Source organism: Hevea brasiliensis, chromosome 6 (genome assembly GCF_030052815.1).
Source record: "Hevea brasiliensis isolate MT/VB/25A 57/8 chromosome 6, ASM3005281v1, whole genome shotgun sequence".
NCBI classification, from domain to species: domain Eukaryota; kingdom Viridiplantae; phylum Streptophyta; class Magnoliopsida; order Malpighiales; family Euphorbiaceae; genus Hevea; species Hevea brasiliensis.
In genome coordinates this window covers 940,634-959,682 of record NC_079498.1, presented here as the reverse complement: position 1 = coordinate 959,682, position 19,049 = coordinate 940,634, and the positions used below count along the sequence as shown (strand labels likewise).

Sequence of the window (19,049 nt, the reverse complement as noted above, 5' to 3'; positions counted from 1 at the left end):
ATTTATTTTTATGACATTTGAGTATGTGGAGGGTGAGCTGAGCTCCCCAATTGATTATATATTGTGTTTACAGGTCGGATGAGTCAAAAACTCCCCGTTGAAAGGTCCACTTTATGGCCGGACTATGTCTGATTAAATTCTTGAAATTGGGCCCAAATGGGCTTAGAGTTGGGTTAAGGAATAGTTAAGCTTACTACGGGCCTCGGGGGCTTTAGGCTGACCCAAGTCCTAGTGCCGGTCCGGCCCATAGGTTGGGTTGTGACAAAATATTTTCTATGAAACAAATGAAACCTAAATATGCGAACAATTATCTTTATTTAAAAATATATATATAAATTAACAGAATATTGAAGTTGGCTAAATAATATATTACACCTTAATTTGATGATATTTTTAGTTATTTTTCTATTTTATGAATTTTTTTAAGAATTCAATATGATAATTACTAAAATAAGATTTATTTTTAAAAAATTATAAATCTTTTTGTACTACCAACTAAATAGTAAATTAAAATAATAAATTGCACAAAACATCAATAAATTAATGATAAGCTCAAATTCTCAAAAACCAAAATAACAAATGTAGATTTTATTTATCTACATTTTAAATGATTTTTTCAATGAGTGCAATATTTTATCGATTAAGGTTCATTAAATATGGAGATTATTTACCAGCAAGAGAAATCTTGACAAGTGCAATGTTATTTGTTTCAATAATTTATTAATATATAATAAAGATTTTTAATTAATTTTGAAACTAGTTAGATTATAAATTTTCAGATATGCACTCATCAATCTTAATTTCGTCATTTTGTTTTTTAAGGTTGTTGAAGGCATATATTCACTCAATTTTATAAGTATTTTTATAAAAATTACTGAATTTTAATTTTTTTATAAAATTTATTAAATTTTAATTTAATTTCATAAATGTCACTATAACTAAAAATTAAATGTTTTCAAATTAACCTATTGATATAGCAACGATTTTATAAATAAAATTATATAGTTGTTGGTGAAAAAAAAAAAAGTAAAATGGGAGGAATTTGACAACAAGGGGATAATAGGATACGTTTTATGTATTTTTTTTTAAGTAATTTTATTTGTAAAATAATTATCAAGTTAATAAGTTAACATGAAAATATTTAATTTCTAATTACAATAATATTTGTAAAATCAATCGAAGTTTAATGAATTTTATAAATTATAAAATTAAAATTTAATAATTTTTATGAAAACACTCATAAAATTGAATGACTATATAAAATATTTTTAAAAAATATAAAAAAATTAAGGTTAATAATATTTAAGAACTTCTAATATTAATAATTATATTTTATCATTAGACTTGTTTTTATTATGATTTCAGAGCTTATTTTACACTCTCCATTATGCAAGTTTACATGCTTATTTTTATTTGTTAAGACTACAATAAATATTAGAATTAATAATAAAAAAATAATAATTTTGTTATTATAAAACTAACATGTAACAGTAATATAGACAATTATTATTAATGACACATAAAAAAAATGACATATAAAAAATATATAGTCATCTTTGTTGTTATTATATAGCAGTAACGTGTAGCAATTTATTTATATTTTTGGTAGTAAAAATTTTTATTACTAAATCTAACATTTCTTATAGTGATTTGTGTTTCAGGCCTAGCGCATGTCAAGGAATAGTGTTAGAGGTTAAAATCTCACATCTAAAGATTTTACATGCCTAGTCGCATTATCAGGACTAATTTATGTACTCTAATAAAAGTAGCAAGTAAATTATTGACTACACGTGATGTACTAAAAAATAGTGCATCCTACACTTGCATAAAATAGTTATATCTTGAAAGTTAAGGCTGAGCAAAATTCGGTTCAAACTGAAAAATCAAACCGAATTGAGTTAATTCCGTTCAATCGGTTCGGTTTTAAAATTCAATCGGTTCGGTTCAGTTCGGTTTTACATTATAAAATTTCTGTTATTTCGGTTCGATTCAATTTTGAAGAGAAAAAAATCGATTGAACCGAACTGAACCAAATAGTAATTTATATATTCAAATCGAACTAAATCGAACTGAATCGATTTTTGAATTGATTTATTTTTATGGGAAATTTATGAATTATATTTAATTATATATATATTAATTGTTTAATTTCATTGATTAATGGTTATTAGGTTCAAACCAAAGTCAAAATTAGACCAAATAACTTGAAAATCAAGTCTAAATTAAAAAATCAATAAAAAATAAAACCGATTGGTTTAAACCGAATCGAACCAAAATAGAGCAGTTTGATTTGATTTGATTTTTCACCAATTTGGGTTCGGTTCGATTTCTAAAATTTAAAATTTAATTTTTATAATTTATTTCGGTTCGATTCAGTTCGACTTGATTCGAACCGAATGCTCACTCCTATTGAAAGTAATAGATGAAATCTACTGTTTTATGAGTAAAAGTGTACAAGCACTAAGTGTACCTAATAATTTACCAAAATAGCACATTAAGAGATGATATTAAATATTAAAATCTCTCGTGATCTTGAAAAATATTAAAAAAATATTAAGGTTTAATAATATTTTGAAATTTTTATTTTCTTATTTAAAAATTAGAATTTTATAAAAATTCAATTCAATTTTTTTTTTTATTTTCACATTTAAAATATAAGAATTAAATTCTTTTTAACTTAAAAAGTTTTTCAATTTAAAAGAACTAAAATTCATACATAATTATATAATAATTCTTTCAAATTCTTTTCTTATAAATAATTTATTACAAATCAACCCTAAACGCCCATAGAAATAACTTGAGTATAATTTAATAAACTACATATCTCATAATTATATTAACGTATAATAATAAGCAGTGACTCTAGAATTTTATTTCTTTTATTTTATTCAATTCAATTATCTAATATAGTCGATCCTAAATTACACTAATTTAGGATTTAAGCTTAGCTGCTATTGGATTGGATTCATTGACACCCAATTGTACAAATAATGTTCAATCACTGGAATATTGGCCGACGAAAACCCTAGATTTAGAGCTAATTCCAAGCATATATTCAATTAAATTCTCCATAAGGTCATGTCTATGGCAGAAGCCATTTCATCCCAATCAAACCCTTTTACGATAGACGGCGGAGTAAGGATCAAACCCTCTGCCAAGCTATCAAGCAAAAATGGCATATTAAATAATGCCTCCTCGTCCAAGAATAATGTAGCTGCAGCAGCAGACTCACCATTTTCTTGTATCTTCTCCCCTGAAAAATCATCGCTCGAGGATTTGCATGGCTTAGAACACCCAGACGAACAAGAAGAAGAAGGAAAAGAAGATGGTGGCGGTGGTGGTGGTGGTGGAGAAGGAGGAGGTGATGATGATGATGGGATGCTCGGCTTATTAAAAGCCTCTAGAACAGCCCTTTTAATATCTCTAGCAGAAGACGACTGTGCTCGAGGAAGTATCGAAGCAGAATCAGGGAAGTTAAGAGCAGCAAACTCACCTCTAAAAGCCAAAGCAGCAACATCATGAGCCCTAGCTGCCATTTCAGGAGTTAGGAAGGTACCAAGCCATATTCTTGATGATTTCATGTTTGGTTCTCGCACTTCACATACCCATTTATTCCCATTTCTCCTGCGAACACCTCTATAAACTGGGTGCCTGGTCTCCTTAAACTTAGTCCTCCCTGCTTTCTTCTTCTTCAAAACCAATACTGGCTTCTGAGTTGAAGATGGTGAAGATGATGAAGCACTCTCAGAGTCCATTTCATGTTATAACCTGAGGGAGAAGTGAATCTTGAAAAGAATATATATAAGTGAAGTGATACATCAACATTTTTGAGGTTGAAATCATCGAAGTGGACAAGGTGATATGTGAACACAATTCAGCACACGAGCTACACGCCCATTTGGAAGAACTGAGCACATGAAAGTGTAAATCATTTAAAATCATCAATAATGTGAATGATACCAACCAAACAAACCAATAGGAAAACTTAATTTTAAAAATTATGAAATCTCGATTAAAATCAAATCAACCATCATGTGAACGAAATACCACAGCAGATTGACTAATTTACTCATAGATGGTCCAACATTTGCGTTCTTCTTTGCCTAAGGACCATTTTTGATGCATATGTTTGCTTGTCCCTAGTTGACTGCTTAGCTATAGAAAAAGGGTTCTTTTGATTAATTTCATATATATAATAAATTTGATATATAATTAGTGACAGAGCTTGACGATAATATTTGGATAGATCTAATAAAATAATTTATTAACTATGTATTTCTATTCACTCATATATATATATATATATATATATATATATATATATATATTTACACATACTTAAAATATATTGTATAAATATTTTCATTGTGAATTATTACATTTGAAAAAAATAATAAATTCATCAAATTATTTATTCGCTAGCTAATTTTTTAAAAAAGTTAGCAAAATACATCTTAAAATAAAGTAAAAAAATGAGAATGATAATAAATAAAAAAAAATATTTATTAACTAAATTAGTATGAGATAATAAATAATATTTAATTGTAATTTAAACTTACTAATTGAATTTATAAAATATTTAATAAATAATATTTAATAAATAAATTCTGATCAACCAAATAATAATATTTAATAATTTAAACTTAGTATGAGATAATTCACTTCTAAATTATAAAAAATCAGAATTTATAAATAAATCAAACTAATTAAATTATAATTTTCAATTAAATAAATTTAACCATTAGACATGGTCCAAGTTCCATGTGATAGATCCTAGTCCTACCCATACACTGACAATGAAGTATCAACAACTGACCCATATCCTTCAGAGGTTAAGTCAGCAAAACTATCAATCTCCATTCTCAAAGTACTAAACAATAAATATAAAAAATGATGTCACTTTCTGTGTGGCCTCACTAGATTTCTTCTCTTTTTCACACAGAATAAGATGGTCCACCAATGACACTAAGAACTTTTTTGAAAAAAAAAATGTTCAGAAAATTAAAAAATAAATATTCTTGTTCACATGTCACATACCAACTTGAATTCAAATGAAGAATTAAAAAAAACAATAATTAGAAAAAAAGGTTGAATCATAAAAATAAATGATTAACTTTTTTTTTTTAAATTAATATTATAATTAATTATATTCAAAGTTAGACTTCTTCCCAAAGTCATCCATTGTTTTATCATCTGCTCTGTCACATTCTTTCCTTGGAAATATAGGTGTTAAACAAAGATCATCAGCTATTATGTCCTGTTAAATAGAATTTAAAGTCTACATTTTTTGAACATTCTAGTGGTAAAAGAGAAGCTTTCTGAGTGAGTCTCAGGATTCAAATCTTGTCAAGTACAATACCCATACCCTAATTCAAAAAAAATAAAGAAATAAATATAACAGTACACAATTTCTGGAAAACAGCCAGCAGAGAAAACAATACAGAATCAATACTTTCTGATCATTGAGATGATTCCAGCTTGTGACTAGAAATCTTTGATCCTGAAACTTGGTCATTATTTATGGTTTGGAAATCCTGCTCTACCAAAGAAAAGCCTTGCCCTTGAAGCTTCCGAAGCTGAGAAATTCGTTTTCGATGCCCACGGCCCTGTTTGTGCTGCTCCCACTCATGAGCTCCTCTAAGCACTCTATCCCCACAAGCCTACCAATAGACAAAGTTCATAAGCACACCAATTTATGTAGGATGAAAACAAATCAAAAGTTAAAAACTGCAAAAACATATAATTTCCAGAATTACTGCAAGGTTCAAGCAGTTCTGACCTTGCATACATACTGCGTCCACAAGTTCCTTTCGATTGTTTTCATTCTAGCACCATCACAAGCCCCCAAATCAAGCAGTGATCTCCCATCCTCACTCAGAAAAGATCTGATAATTTCCACTGCTGATCCAACCACTTGTATATACCATGATTCATCAGATTTGCCTATAACATATAATTATCCAATCTGATTCAAAAAAGTGTCCAGAGGATACTTTTCTACTGAAAAATGATTCTAGATTAGAAACAAATAGGACAGTGAAAGGTCGTACATGATATAGACTCTGTCGCATCAACATAATGAATATTCCACCCAAACAATGTTTGAAGCCTAGTAAGCATCCTCTTCTGCAAAACATCAACATTTATATTACTAAAGCTTTCACATTGATCCAATCCAGAGTCCGCAATAATAGCCCTCTATGCTGAAAAATCCATTATAAACATTCATGTCAAAAAGCATCTAGAGTGCACAACATAAACTTACTTGACGACGGACAAGTCTTCGGGTATTTGCTTTCATTTTATCAATGGCTTCAGCTAAAAGAACTTTGAGTTCATTGTTATCAGAGGAATAGAGGACCTCCCAAATATCATTTTTCAATATTTTGTCCTTGTTTGCTGACATCATGAAGCGAGATTCATTAGTAGAATCACTTGCTTTATCATTCCTGCCTGCCAAAAGGTAAGCTCTAAGAAAATCCTCAAACTCCCGTACTCCAATGGCTTGTCGCAAACCTCGGGTATAATCTGAATTAGGATTGTAAATATCATAAACTTCACCCAGTAATCCAGCATCGATCATGCAGTCTACTCTTTGCCCCACGTATTGGTCCAGCACAGGGATAGCAGCATCAACACAAATAAAACAGCAATCAAATCTACAATTATCAACGCGACCCCAGTTCTGCCCTGCCGCACTCACGATGTTAACAAAATTAAAGAGTACGTACATCCATAACTAGTTGCAATTTTATCTCTCCAGGAAAAAATTCTGTAACTACATCCATACATAGAAGAAAAGAACATGAAGAAAAAGAAAGAGAGAGAGAGAGGGGGAAAAAAGGCACAAACAAAAGAGAAATAAAACTTGCAATTTTTCACTCATAACTAGTCTCAACTGAATATGAAACAGAATACTTGTAGTTTATATTTATACAATTAACTATTCATATATAATTCATTGCAATAAAATCAAAATCATTGAATAAAATTAAACCAAAGATGTCGAGTTAAAATAATTATATTATATATTTATTTTAAAAAAAGTGAAATTACAAAGGAAGTTTATAATTACATGGACAACAACAATAAAGATTACCAACCTCTGCGGCCTTTCCCTGATAAATTCTGCTAGGGAGAATACCAAAACGAGCATACAAATTAAGGCACTGATTAATCTGCAAAAGTGAACCAAATTCAGGGGGTGACTTGCTAGATTTTCTATAAAATTATCCGACATTTGTGATAAAATGTCCTGGAAAAAACTTATTCAAAGATATGCACATTATTGTAAAATGTAACATCCATATTACTGGAGTAAAAAAAAATTATCAGGCATAGTTACTCATTTGAACAAATAATTCATAATGGCATCAGAATACAGCCACGAAATTGATATTGAGAATAGTTGCACCAAAATAATAAACTAAATGAAAATAAATAAACACAATAACATCAGGATATTGGTAGCCAAACTGCATCATCAAAACAAGATAATACAATGACATGAAAGTAAGAACTAATCTACAATCCACAAGACAATAACTCGGAGGTTAAAAGCATGACAAGAATCTTTTCCTTTATGCATTATAAGTTTGTCTGGAAGTGTCAACAAAAATTGAGCTACAATGACATGAGCCCAAATAAAGCGTTGTTGAACATAACATACAAAGACATAAAGCCATATAAACCAAATAGTACTAAATGATGAGGGTGAAGCCTAGCACGACACCGAACATGGATACAAAGGGCAAATTTACATTCAACAGTTACAACAAATCCATTAGTATTCCAGGCCAGCAGAGAAATTCTAATCTATGAATAGCTTGAATTAAAATTTCAAGCTTTTCTTAGTAATGTTTCACAAGAAGTAAGCAGACCGATGTAAGCAGAAATAGTAAAATTTTCCACATAATCATGAGACAACATTAAGTCTATAGAAAAAAAGTATACACAAATGAAAATTTTGCATATATTTCAAAGACTGCAAAATGACAAGTAGGGACTTGTGATCCTTACTTTTCTATGGTTATTTGGATGGATTCTGTTAGCTGCAACAGGATCAAGGTCTTTAAGATAATCATAGCTATTGAAACTGCTTCTCCCAAACTCAGGCACCTGATCAGTCTGCTCATCTCCTGTAAACCCATAGAAGATGTCAATAAATTAAAGTTTTGATGCAAATTTTAAAGCAATGGAGTTTGCATATACCAGGAGACTGATTCTGAAAGTTTTCATCCAAATCATCTGCTGTATCATCTAAAAGGAATGGACTTACAAGAGCCTGGACACAATGAACAGTCAAGAAAAGTAAAACATAAGCAAAAAGAAGAAAGAGTTATGTACCATAATAAAAATGTACTAAAAGATGTTTCTCAGTTTTCAGTTTTCCTAGAAAATTTCTTGTCATAAGAAAAAAATAATATTTATATCTATATAAAGAAGCTTTATGCAAAATCACAGAAACTTAAAGATAGTAATTGAGATAAGTACACATCGCAACATTTGAAATTGCAATATACTGTGGCACACTATATCCCTAAAATTTTCCTGTTTGGATCTGGATGTAAGATTCAGCAATTATAAGGTGTAGCAGACATGGGCTCATCTTTTTCACGCTGCACAAAGGGCTTATAACATTTGTGGGCTATAAGCTCACCCAGACCTGACTCAAAATGATAGAATTTACCTGAATATAGTAATTAGTACCCCCAACAATAACTGGCAAGTGGTTGCGTGACTGTATTTCGGTGATAAGCTGAAAAGCAACACAATCAAGTCAGAACATGCAAATTAAACAAGTTAAAAACACCACATCGTTTGCTTGATACGACTGCAAATGACAAAATTAGAAAAATTAAAAAAAAAAAGAACTTTAACAAATGATACATCGCCATCAAATATTGCAAAAGAACTATCTTCAAATCAATCAATTGTGAAATAAAAATCATGGGTTTAAAAGAACCTTGAACAAGAGTTTAAAAAGTTGGCCAAAAAGAACTTACAGGAATAGCAGAATCCCGGAAATTCTTAGCTGTAAATTCCGCGTTTGGGCTTACAGTCCCCAGCAGATGGTGAGGAACTCCTACAATGCATAATCCACCCACAAAACCGCATAAACATCATTCTACAAGAGATAGAACACGAGAGAGAGAGAAGGAAGTACCCTTTTGATCATGGAGGGGGACCTTGTTGGTGAGGACATCAAGACCATAGTAGACCTGCATGGAATCAGCGTTGATGATTTCAATGGGGAAGTGGGATGCTAAATCAATGGCCAGTTTGGATTTTCCTGAACCAGTGGGACCCATTATCACCACCACCTTCGGCTTCTCTTCTTCTTCCTTCTCCATCGTCGGCCTTCTTCCTCCATCGATAGGGTTTTGCAAGGCCACATGAGGATCACTGTCACTCTCCATCTGCAATTGTGCAGAGCTCGTCTCCGTCTCACAAGCACTCACTCGTGGGCTTTTAACTCCATGCTAATACAAATGGGTGACACTGGGCTTAATAAGGAGCTCAGAAGAGTTGGGCCCATATATTAACAAACTTGTTCTGCCCATAATTACCTTTTACTTTAATCCATTGACCAACTGAATCAAATTGGTTTATTCGATTCGGTTAGTGAATTCGATCAGTTTGATTCAATATGTGTATATCTATATGTACATATTTGCCACATAGGTTGCCAGAGTATTGAAAGAAGTTGTCGTATGATGTATTGGAGCTCTTATGGAGAGCTCGAACCGGCAATTTTTCCAATTCCAGTTAGCTCTCCCTAGTTCCTTCTTCATTCCATGAACTTTGCAGGCTATTTTAAACACCATTAAACCAAACCTGTGATTTCTTGCTGCCATGGGCAACAGAGGTGGCTTACGAGCTGAACATAGAAGCAGTTTTTGTTCTTTCTTGATTCATTGCAGCAGAAGTACACTCCCAGCATGGAATTATCCCTTGTCAAGAATTCAATTTCCCAGCTGAACATGAAAGCAGTTTTGTTTTGAACTTGTGGACTTCCTGAATTTAACTTTCGAAACCCATCAGTCACCAATTCGCATCTTTAATGTTATACCCGTTTCCCTTCCTAAACTGAAATTTGTGAATATTATTATTTTCTATTGAATTTTGTTAGGAAAGTCATTATCTTGGAAGATTTGCAGTGATTGGAGCAACTACAGGACCAATAGACACAACATGATGATCCATCTGAAAGCAAATTGAAGCCAAGCAAGTTGGGCAATCTGTGTGCACTGATTTTAGAACTGTGAGTTTTAGTAATAACAACAAAATTTTTGGTATAAAATTTCACCCATAGAATCTAAATTTGGGGTGTTATAACAATATTGTTCCTGAATATCAATTTATAACGCAAAACCTTCTTAATATTGATTTGAATACGTAGAAACCCATATATATTTATATTTATTATTATTTTATTTTAATTAATTAATAATAATTTAATATATTTATAAAAAAATATTTTATTGAATGGCCTACTTATTTATTTTTAGATATATATATATATTATTTTTAAATTTAAATATATATTTGCAATGATCTTTTATTTATTATTATTATTATTATTATTATTATATATATATAAATTTACTATTTATAATCTGACGTGCGTAAAGAATTCTTAAAATTTTTATTTCTCAATTCATCACCTTCAATTCTATTTTCAAAGTAAAAATTCTCATTCTTTGTTCAATAATGAGTGAATTTGATTTTATTTTATCTCTTTGATTTATTACAACTACTATAGAAACTTTTATTTATTTATTTATTTATTTTCCTTGACTATTAGTATTGAATTGAGATGACAATAATTATTATGAGACAAAAACCTTGAATTCAGATTTTATATATATATATATATATATTTATATTTATATTTATAGGATGAGCGGATGGAAGACGACTGGACGTATGGATGAGGCTCTCCCTCGCTTTTTGTGTGTGTGTATATATATATATATATAAAAGCTATTTATTTTATTATTATTATTTAATATTTTTTTATATTTTGGGTATGTAGTAATTCAAATATTCAATCTGTCAGTTGAAATTGTCTCTTTTCCAATGAAAATAACTATTGTCTTGGAAGTTCTAGGTGAGTGGTAATTATAGTACATGATACCATTTTAGTCTCTTTTAAAATTTCTTAGCCTTAAATTTATTATTAAATGAAATTTTAAATCAGTATTTCAACAATTATTTTACATGTGATTTTATAGAGTTTTATTTTATTATTGAATTTTATTCTGATTTTGATTAAATAATTGATTTTGTCAATTATCTCTGCATTAGAACCATTAGGATTCCGAAAACAGGCCTTTAGTGTCTTTATATTGAATGATATCTGACTACAAAATTTACTAATGTGTTACACTGAATTTATTTGAGATTGATTTGATCTTATTGACTCTCTGAAATTATTGAAATAAACTATTGGAATTGCACTATCAGTTATAATTTATTATCTAAAATTTTTTGTTGATTTTGATTGATTTGTACAAACTGATTTTCTGTTTGAATTGGTACCTATGCCCGGTATCTGTTTCTGTTATCTGGCCCCACCGTGTGAACTATCACGGTATTAGGTTGCATTATCGAGTTATGCGTCATTGCAGTTTATGGTTTGCATTAGTATCATATACATTGATATCTGTGAGAGATGAGGAATGTATCTAATATCTGGTAGCGCGCTTACCATCTGACTGACCTTTGGTGATGTGGGGTATCATGCACTGTACCATAAAATTTTTATTGAATGAATTTCTTTTATATATAAGTTTTATGAAATTATTTTATTAATGATTTGATGGCATGAGCATGATTTATTTGAATAGAAAATTTATTATGAAATTAATCTAAGTGTCCATCTGTTCCTATTTCGTTGTGTGCTATAATTATCATTCACTGAGCATTAGCCACGTTTTCTCTGTCTGTTATCTATTTCAGATTAGTAGAATTTTGTAAATGATTCAAATATTCAGTCCATTTTCTGGAGAAGGATAATCTTTGATTTGTTCTCATGGTATGCCCGAATTCTTGTTTTCTCGGGCTAATAATTAGTTTAGTTTATTGAACAGTTTAAGTTTTCATTTGAAATCTGTAGAGACTCCGCAGTTTACTTATAGGATATTTATAATGTTTATTCAGTATTTTGTTTATTTAAATTTTACTTATTTTTTGGGATTAGTAAGTGACAATATATCTATTCAAAATACTCTGATAAAACTTTCATGATTTAATAATACTTAAATTATGCGCCAGTCGCGACACAAAATTTTGGGTCGTGACAGAATAATATAAAGCTCTTGTTACTTGAAATAACTATTGACATGGCAGGTATTTTAAAGGGGAAAAAAAAAGAAATGACTTGAATTTTAGGATTTTAATCAGAAGGGATTTTTAGGGAAAATGTCACTGCTTACTGGGTGCAGCCGAGATGGAAGAAGATGGGGAAGGGGAAGAGACTGAGAGGGACAGAGAGATGGAGGGATAGGTGAGGAGCAACAAGCTCATTTTCATATATATATATATATATATATATATATATATATATATATATGGTTTAATCAGAAAATTGGTTATCTCAAATGATAAGGGCTTTATTGTTATACAAATCGATGTTAAGAGAGTTTTAAGCTAGAATTTGAAGTTTAGAGATGGCATTATTATAACAAACAAAGTTCAGGAGAGACGGGGGAAATTTTCGCCAATTTTTATCATCAACTTTAAATACCAGTAGAGGACATATTTGGTTGAATGCTGAAATCAATGAACTCTGCATTAAATATAACAATGGCACTGCAATTCATCTGCTTAAAATGTCCCTTTCCATCTCCATTAAGCACTGATCTGGAGCTTTCACTATCACTTATGGTACTTTAGGTGAGCTTAACTAACTATTTGTTGGGTATTGTACTGTTGTTTGCTTGTGTCTTATATTCAATGTGTGTTCTTGTTATCTATCAGATCAAAAACAGTATCTAAATATTGATTAGGTGTAATAATGTTTCAACAACAAATGGACAGGGGAACCATTGAAATGCATTGGTGTCTTTTTCTATTCTATTTCCTTAAAACATTAAGTCTTTGAGCCAAGCTTTGAATGCAATAGTTGGTTTTCTATCCCTAAATTTTCTTGATTATATGGTGGGGCATCAATTTGTTGAATTAGTATCTAGGTGACCTGTTTACTGATACAATGAGATATGAACTCACCCATCCAAATTTCAGTTTTCATGATTGAACAAGCATATCTTACATTTGAATACAAGAATTAAGAGAAAGTCCAAAAGCTTAACAATATGTTTAGTACCAAACCTGCAGTTTGGTGGGTAATCTTCTGTTTCCTATATCAGCAAACTGCCTCCAATGATCAAAACCACTGAAAAAAGAAATCACAAAGTATACAACAAATTCAAAGACATGATTCTAATTACATCAAGCTTATGTAACATGACTGGTTATTGCTATTATTAGCATGATTCGATTAGTGAAGTGTTTCAATGTTTTTGCTCAATTCCTCTAGCTTCTTCAGCCTCTGTTTCTCACTTTCACCCACCAGCTGACAAGCAGTCCATAAGCAAAAGAAATGTATCAGCTAGCAATCAAAAGATTAATTGAACTAAGTAGAAAATATTCAATTATTACTGGAAATGCTTTAGCTTATAGATATTCACCTCCATTAATTTGGAAACTAGTTGACTTTTTTCCTTATTTTTCTCATTAAAAGCTTCAAGTGCTTCTTTGTATTCTCTCTCCTGCAATCAATACATTCTTTTGAGGGTCTCAAGCAAAATTCTGATTCAATGGAATGATATAGAAATATAATCAATTAGAAAACATGTATGCTTTAAATTATATGAACTCTAGATGGAATTATTTCACCTGCTATATAAAAATATAATATTATTGTAAAACAACAATATAATTAAGAAGTTAATTAGCCATAATTCTTCACCTTTTTCTGGCAGGTCTGCCCCAGTGGCTTCAACTCCCTGTTAACTGCATCTATCCTTTTTCGCACGATTGAAACTTCTTTCCGCAGTGGATCTGTGAGAGCTTCAAGCTCCTAAAAGATTTTCTCCCCATGTAAAAAGGCCATAATAGTCTTCATAAAAGAGAGAGAGAGAGAGAGAGAGAGAGAGAGAGAGAAGAAGAAGAAGAAGAAGAAGAAAACTAACCAACAGGTTTATATATATTCTAGATCATTGGACATAATGAGAAAGAAATTGATTACAAGGATTTTGCAGACACTAACTAGCATGATCATTTTGCAATATATCTGAACTTACTTCTCGTATCCCAGCTAAGCGTTTGGTTGCTTCTTCGATTCGTCCCAACTGAGCCTGAACCCTATCTCTCACTTCCATTTTCTTCCTCTCAATCTCTTCTTCCTTGGCTCGAAACATAGCCAATGCTGATCTTGACATCTCCTCCTCCTTGTCATCACTTATTGGACTTTCATTGGTACTAATAGTACCTGAATGCTTCAATCTCTGCATTTGTGATTGTTGCTGCTCCAATATCTGTTTCCGGGTTGTCATTGATCCAATATGTCTTTTCTCTTTTCTTGATCTTTCTCTGTGGTATGATAATTGTTTTCTTTCTCTTGTTGTAGCTGTGGTTATGAATAAATAAAAGCTGGCTTTAAAGGTATGAAACTAAACCGACTTGCTTACTTTACAACAGAACAATATGCTATTTATTGAGCTAAATGACCAAATTGCCTTAATCACTTTTAGTCATGAAGTTAAAAAGAGGATTTCACCTTTGTTGAATGAAGACTCAACTTTAAAACCCTCTCTAACCTTCTTTTCACCTTTACTCAAAATTACCATAATCACACTTCATCATATTATTCATATACACTGAACTTTACCTTTTCACCTGCAGTATACATTCTTGGTAAGTATTCTATCTTTTTTCTTCTTCTTTTTTTTTTTCCTCTGCCCTTGTGAAACACAATTTTTTTAAAAGCAAAGTTCTAGTAAACTTCTCTTTCATTTTATTATATTTTATACACTTGGTGGATGATCTAGATTTTCCTCTTTGGTTATATGGGTATTTTTCAAGTTGGTATAGAGACAAATTCAGCTAACTGCTGCAGTTCCTCACACTTTATTTGTATAGGATAATATATACATATACAGTGTACATTTAAAAAAAAAAAAAAAGGGATTCCAATACACTGCATTAATTACAAGCTTTGAAAAGGGTTAAGTTGTTAAGTATTATATAAAATAAGAAAATATACATGACTGAATTGAAATTATAACACACCAGACAACTTTGATTACCATCTCTTAAAGGGCTTATGATAAATGATATCAGATAATATAGTGTGGATTTGAAGAAATACATAATGGGTAATCAATTATTTTCCTATTTCTTAAACATAATTATCCTAATTGTTTGTTAGTAACATATGTGCATATATGGGTTTAATTTGGTTGAAGAGTCTTTAAAATCTATTATTGTTAAATCTTCTTTTTCCTTGAATAAGAGTGCTTTGGGTGAAAGTTTTGTTAGTAAGGGCTCACCTACAGAAAAAGCAATTTATTTTTGAGAGCCTTAGGGGACAAGACTGAGTAGGAGAGATTGGAAATAGCTAGCTTCCCTTTAATTTATTACATATCATTACCCCCTTCCATCTTCAAAATATCATTCTAACCAGGAATATTTCCATTTAATCTTTTGCTTTTTTATCATATCTTATTTGCTAAAAATTTTCGACTTTGTCTGGTTCAAAATGCTCTGATATACTTCCTAGGAAGTTCACTTTCAGGAAACTTGCTTCTCAAAAAGTCTGATACAAATGTGTTTAGTATATAAATTAACTTTCCCTCCTTGGTAAGTTACTTTCCTTGCACAAGGAAAGTAAAATGGCTTACTTCCTAGAAATTGGTTTGATAATGCAAACCAAACAAAACTCTTTTTTGCACTTCCCAGGAAATTCCACTTCCTTAGTTTGCTTATCCCAACCAGCCAAACAATTCTTATCAGAACTTTATCAGCTGATTTTTTACCATTTTTTTCTTCCTTTTTTTCTGCTATTACAAAAGAAGAAAGAAAGAAAGGAAAGAAAAGACAGTTCACACCAAGGCATTCATTTGCAGGTGTATACCGCCCATATGGTTTTGCTTTGAAATTCAAAAAAATTGAAAAAAATAATAATAACTAAATTAACGAGGTTTATGGTGTGAATAATGATTAATTTGATGATATTGTTTTCCCTTTTTGATCACCTTTAATTTATGTGTAGGGACCTATGAAACACCTTGAAAAAGAGATAATTACATTGTATGGTTATGTGACTTTCCAGCTGACAAATTAAGTTCTTGATTCTTGATTTAATCTAATCAATGATTATATGCTAATCTATTTTCTTAATTTTCTCTATTTTCTTGATCTTGAACTGCTTAAGCCCACCTTGATTTTGGATTCCACAATTCTATTATCATATCCAACACTGTTTGCATCTCTAGAAGGTTCAACTTTCTAAGGGAAACTAAACAGAATTTCTGCAGATTGCAGAAGGTTTCATGCTGTTTCTACTTTCTTGGGTATTGGCAAGAAAGTGTTTTTTCCATTGTTTTTCATTTCTTGAAGGGCTGAGTTTTAAGCACACATTTTCACATGAAGACTGAAGTTATACTTTATTTATAATCTATTATCAACTTATAAATATTTAATTTTATTAAAATGTAAAACATATTAAACATAATTAATATTTAATATTGAACTGTAATTAATTTATAGCTGAAAAGATTAATAAAATATAAATTAAAATTTTATTTATAGATAACATTAAGTATTTTGTTTTATATTTTTCTTACATATATTTACGTGATTCTATATGATTTATTAACATATAAATATTTACTTAATATATTTTTCACTATCAAATAAATAAAAATAAATAATAATCATAATTACCAATAAAGATTAAATACAATTAGATTTATAAATAATAAATATTATAGAAAAAGTATAAATTAATTACGATTCAATTTTCTTATAGACTATATACGTGTGTTTTATTGCTTAATCTTCTTCTCTTGTAAATAATAAATTTTATTATTTTTGTAGATTATAATTTTTCATCTATATTTTTATATAGAATTTTAATTTATAAAGCGCATATATTTTGTAATTTTTTTTAATTTTTAATAATAATAATAATAATAATAACAACAACTTTTATCAATAATAATTTCATGTTAATTTTTAAATTCTATTTATTTTCCTTATTAAGAATTAAGAAGTCTTTCAATTTTTTTTAATCTAATTATGAGAAATAAAAATTCAATTATAAGACAGATTTATCTGAATTTGATGTCTAACTAATTTAATATTGTGCTTTTATTTGTCAATAATTTAATTTATATTAAATCATATTAAGTTTAAATATTTATATCTAAATTAAAAAAAAATAATTTTTCAAGCAGATAATTTTATAATGGTGAATTTAAATGTTAAAAAAATTCCGTCTTTTTTTATATAAAAATAATATCAATTAAAATAGAGCTTAATTTTTAATATGAAAGCTAATTATTCTTCAATTTAATTTTTTTTATTTTATTTTATTTTTTTACATTTTTCATTATTTTAATATTATTGTCCTTTATGTCAATTAAAATGCAATTTAAAATAAATAATAATATTACTTCTCTATACTTATATCATAGTATTTTTAATGATTTAATTATGTTTATTACTTGATGATAACATGTTAAATTAAATAAATTAAAAAAAACAAACCTATGTCAAAATAAGTAATAACATGTTTATTTTGTAAAAAAAAAAATATTTAATTTAAAAATATAAGCTCCTAAATATTCGGTCAAAATAAATAGACTTAAATTACAATGCTATCTAAATAGAAAATTTTTAAGTATTTTAACATTATTTTATTATAATTTTGTAATATATATATATATATATATATATATATATATATATTTTTTTTTTTTTTTTTTATTAACACACATGAACGAGACTAATTCCCGTTGGAGGACTGATGTGATATTTAAGTAGAACTCTCTCCATAAAAATAAATTCGAACCATTAACTTTGTAGGTGATGTTCTTTCTTATTTAATTTTTATATATTATAAATAATAGAATATATATATTATAAATAATGGAAATTCAATCAATAATTACATGATTATTTAAAAAAAAAAAAAGGGAAGATTAATAATAATAATAATGAAGACGGATGTCATCAGATTTCTCCACTTCCAAGTTTACAATCTCTTGGGCCAAATCTCTGTATTTAGCCCATCATGTATTTCGTGTTCTCATATCATGGTGACATCTCCAAGTAGGCCCATCTTATATCAAAATAATATCATAAATTTCCAAGCTTTTTTTTTATTATTTTTTAAGCTCTTAATATTCTAAATTTTAAATTTTATTTCCCTTATTATTTTATTGTTTTGGAGACTGACAAGCATTCTAAAATGAGCAAAAAAAGGGAGTAAGTATTGAATTCGCCAGGTAAATTTATCCAATGAATCAAGCTCAAGGTCAACGAATTGATTCACCTATATTTATTTTGTTGAAGTTAGGGGTGAGCATTCGATCCAAATCGAATAAAATTAAATTATTAAAATCAAATTATTATATTTTAAAATCGAACCGAATTGAAATAAATAAAAAAGTAAATCGAATTGAACCGTTATATTTTGATTTGGTTTGATTCAAATTGATCTGTTCTGAATTTACTTATTTTTTAATTTAAACTTAATTTTTAAGTTATTTGGTTTGATTTTAACTTTTATTTGAACCTAATAACTATTTATCAATAAAATTAAGTAATTTATATATAAAAAATTACATACAATTTATAAATTTTTCATACAAATAAATTAATTCAAAAATAAAAAATACTATTCAGTTCAGTTCAAACTGATTTTTTTCTATAAATTTGAACAGAAATAACTGAAATTTTTAAAATATAAAATCGAATCGAATTATATCAAAAATCAAACTGAATTATTTAATTAAAGCGATTCGATTCAATTTTTT

At 29.0% G+C, this 19,049-nt stretch overlaps 3 protein-coding genes across 4 annotated transcripts; all 3 read right to left on the bottom strand.

Annotated features, from left to right (window-relative positions):
* Positions 1-2,979: 2,979 nt before the first annotated feature.
* Positions 2,980-3,944, bottom strand: LOC110648785 (dehydration-responsive element-binding protein 1F-like). Its single transcript, XM_021803134.2, has one exon. The coding sequence runs from the start codon at positions 3,753-3,755 to the stop codon at positions 3,060-3,062; it is 696 nt and encodes a 231-aa protein (XP_021658826.2). The 5' UTR covers positions 3,756-3,944; the 3' UTR covers positions 2,980-3,059.
* A 1,283-nt stretch (positions 3,945-5,227) lies between these two features.
* LOC110648793 (tRNA dimethylallyltransferase 2) lies at positions 5,228-9,476 on the bottom strand. The gene is made up of 10 exons (XM_058148145.1): positions 9,167-9,476; positions 9,006-9,085; positions 8,690-8,758; positions 8,212-8,284; positions 8,020-8,138; positions 7,104-7,178; positions 6,266-6,685; positions 6,051-6,126; positions 5,780-5,943; positions 5,228-5,660 (listed from the first exon to the last, which is right to left on the bottom strand). The coding sequence occupies exons 1-10, from the start codon at positions 9,417-9,419 to the stop codon at positions 5,460-5,462; spliced, it is 1,530 nt and encodes a 509-aa protein (XP_058004128.1). The 5' UTR covers positions 9,420-9,476; the 3' UTR covers positions 5,228-5,459.
* A 3,753-nt stretch (positions 9,477-13,229) lies between these two features.
* On the bottom strand, positions 13,230-14,774 carry LOC110648780 (uncharacterized). 2 transcript variants are annotated; one of them, XM_021803124.2, is made up of 4 exons: positions 14,310-14,773; positions 13,976-14,086; positions 13,695-13,775; positions 13,230-13,579 (listed from the first exon to the last, which is right to left on the bottom strand). In XM_021803124.2, the coding sequence occupies exons 1-4, from the start codon at positions 14,559-14,561 to the stop codon at positions 13,505-13,507; spliced, it is 519 nt and encodes a 172-aa protein (XP_021658816.2). In that variant the 5' UTR covers positions 14,562-14,773; the 3' UTR covers positions 13,230-13,504. The 2 variants fall into 2 exon arrangements, 1 of the variants encoding a protein (XP_021658816.2); XR_009149348.1 differs by having other exon boundaries at positions 13,554-13,579; positions 13,695-13,815; positions 14,310-14,774.
* Positions 14,775-19,049: the final 4,275 nt, after the last annotated feature.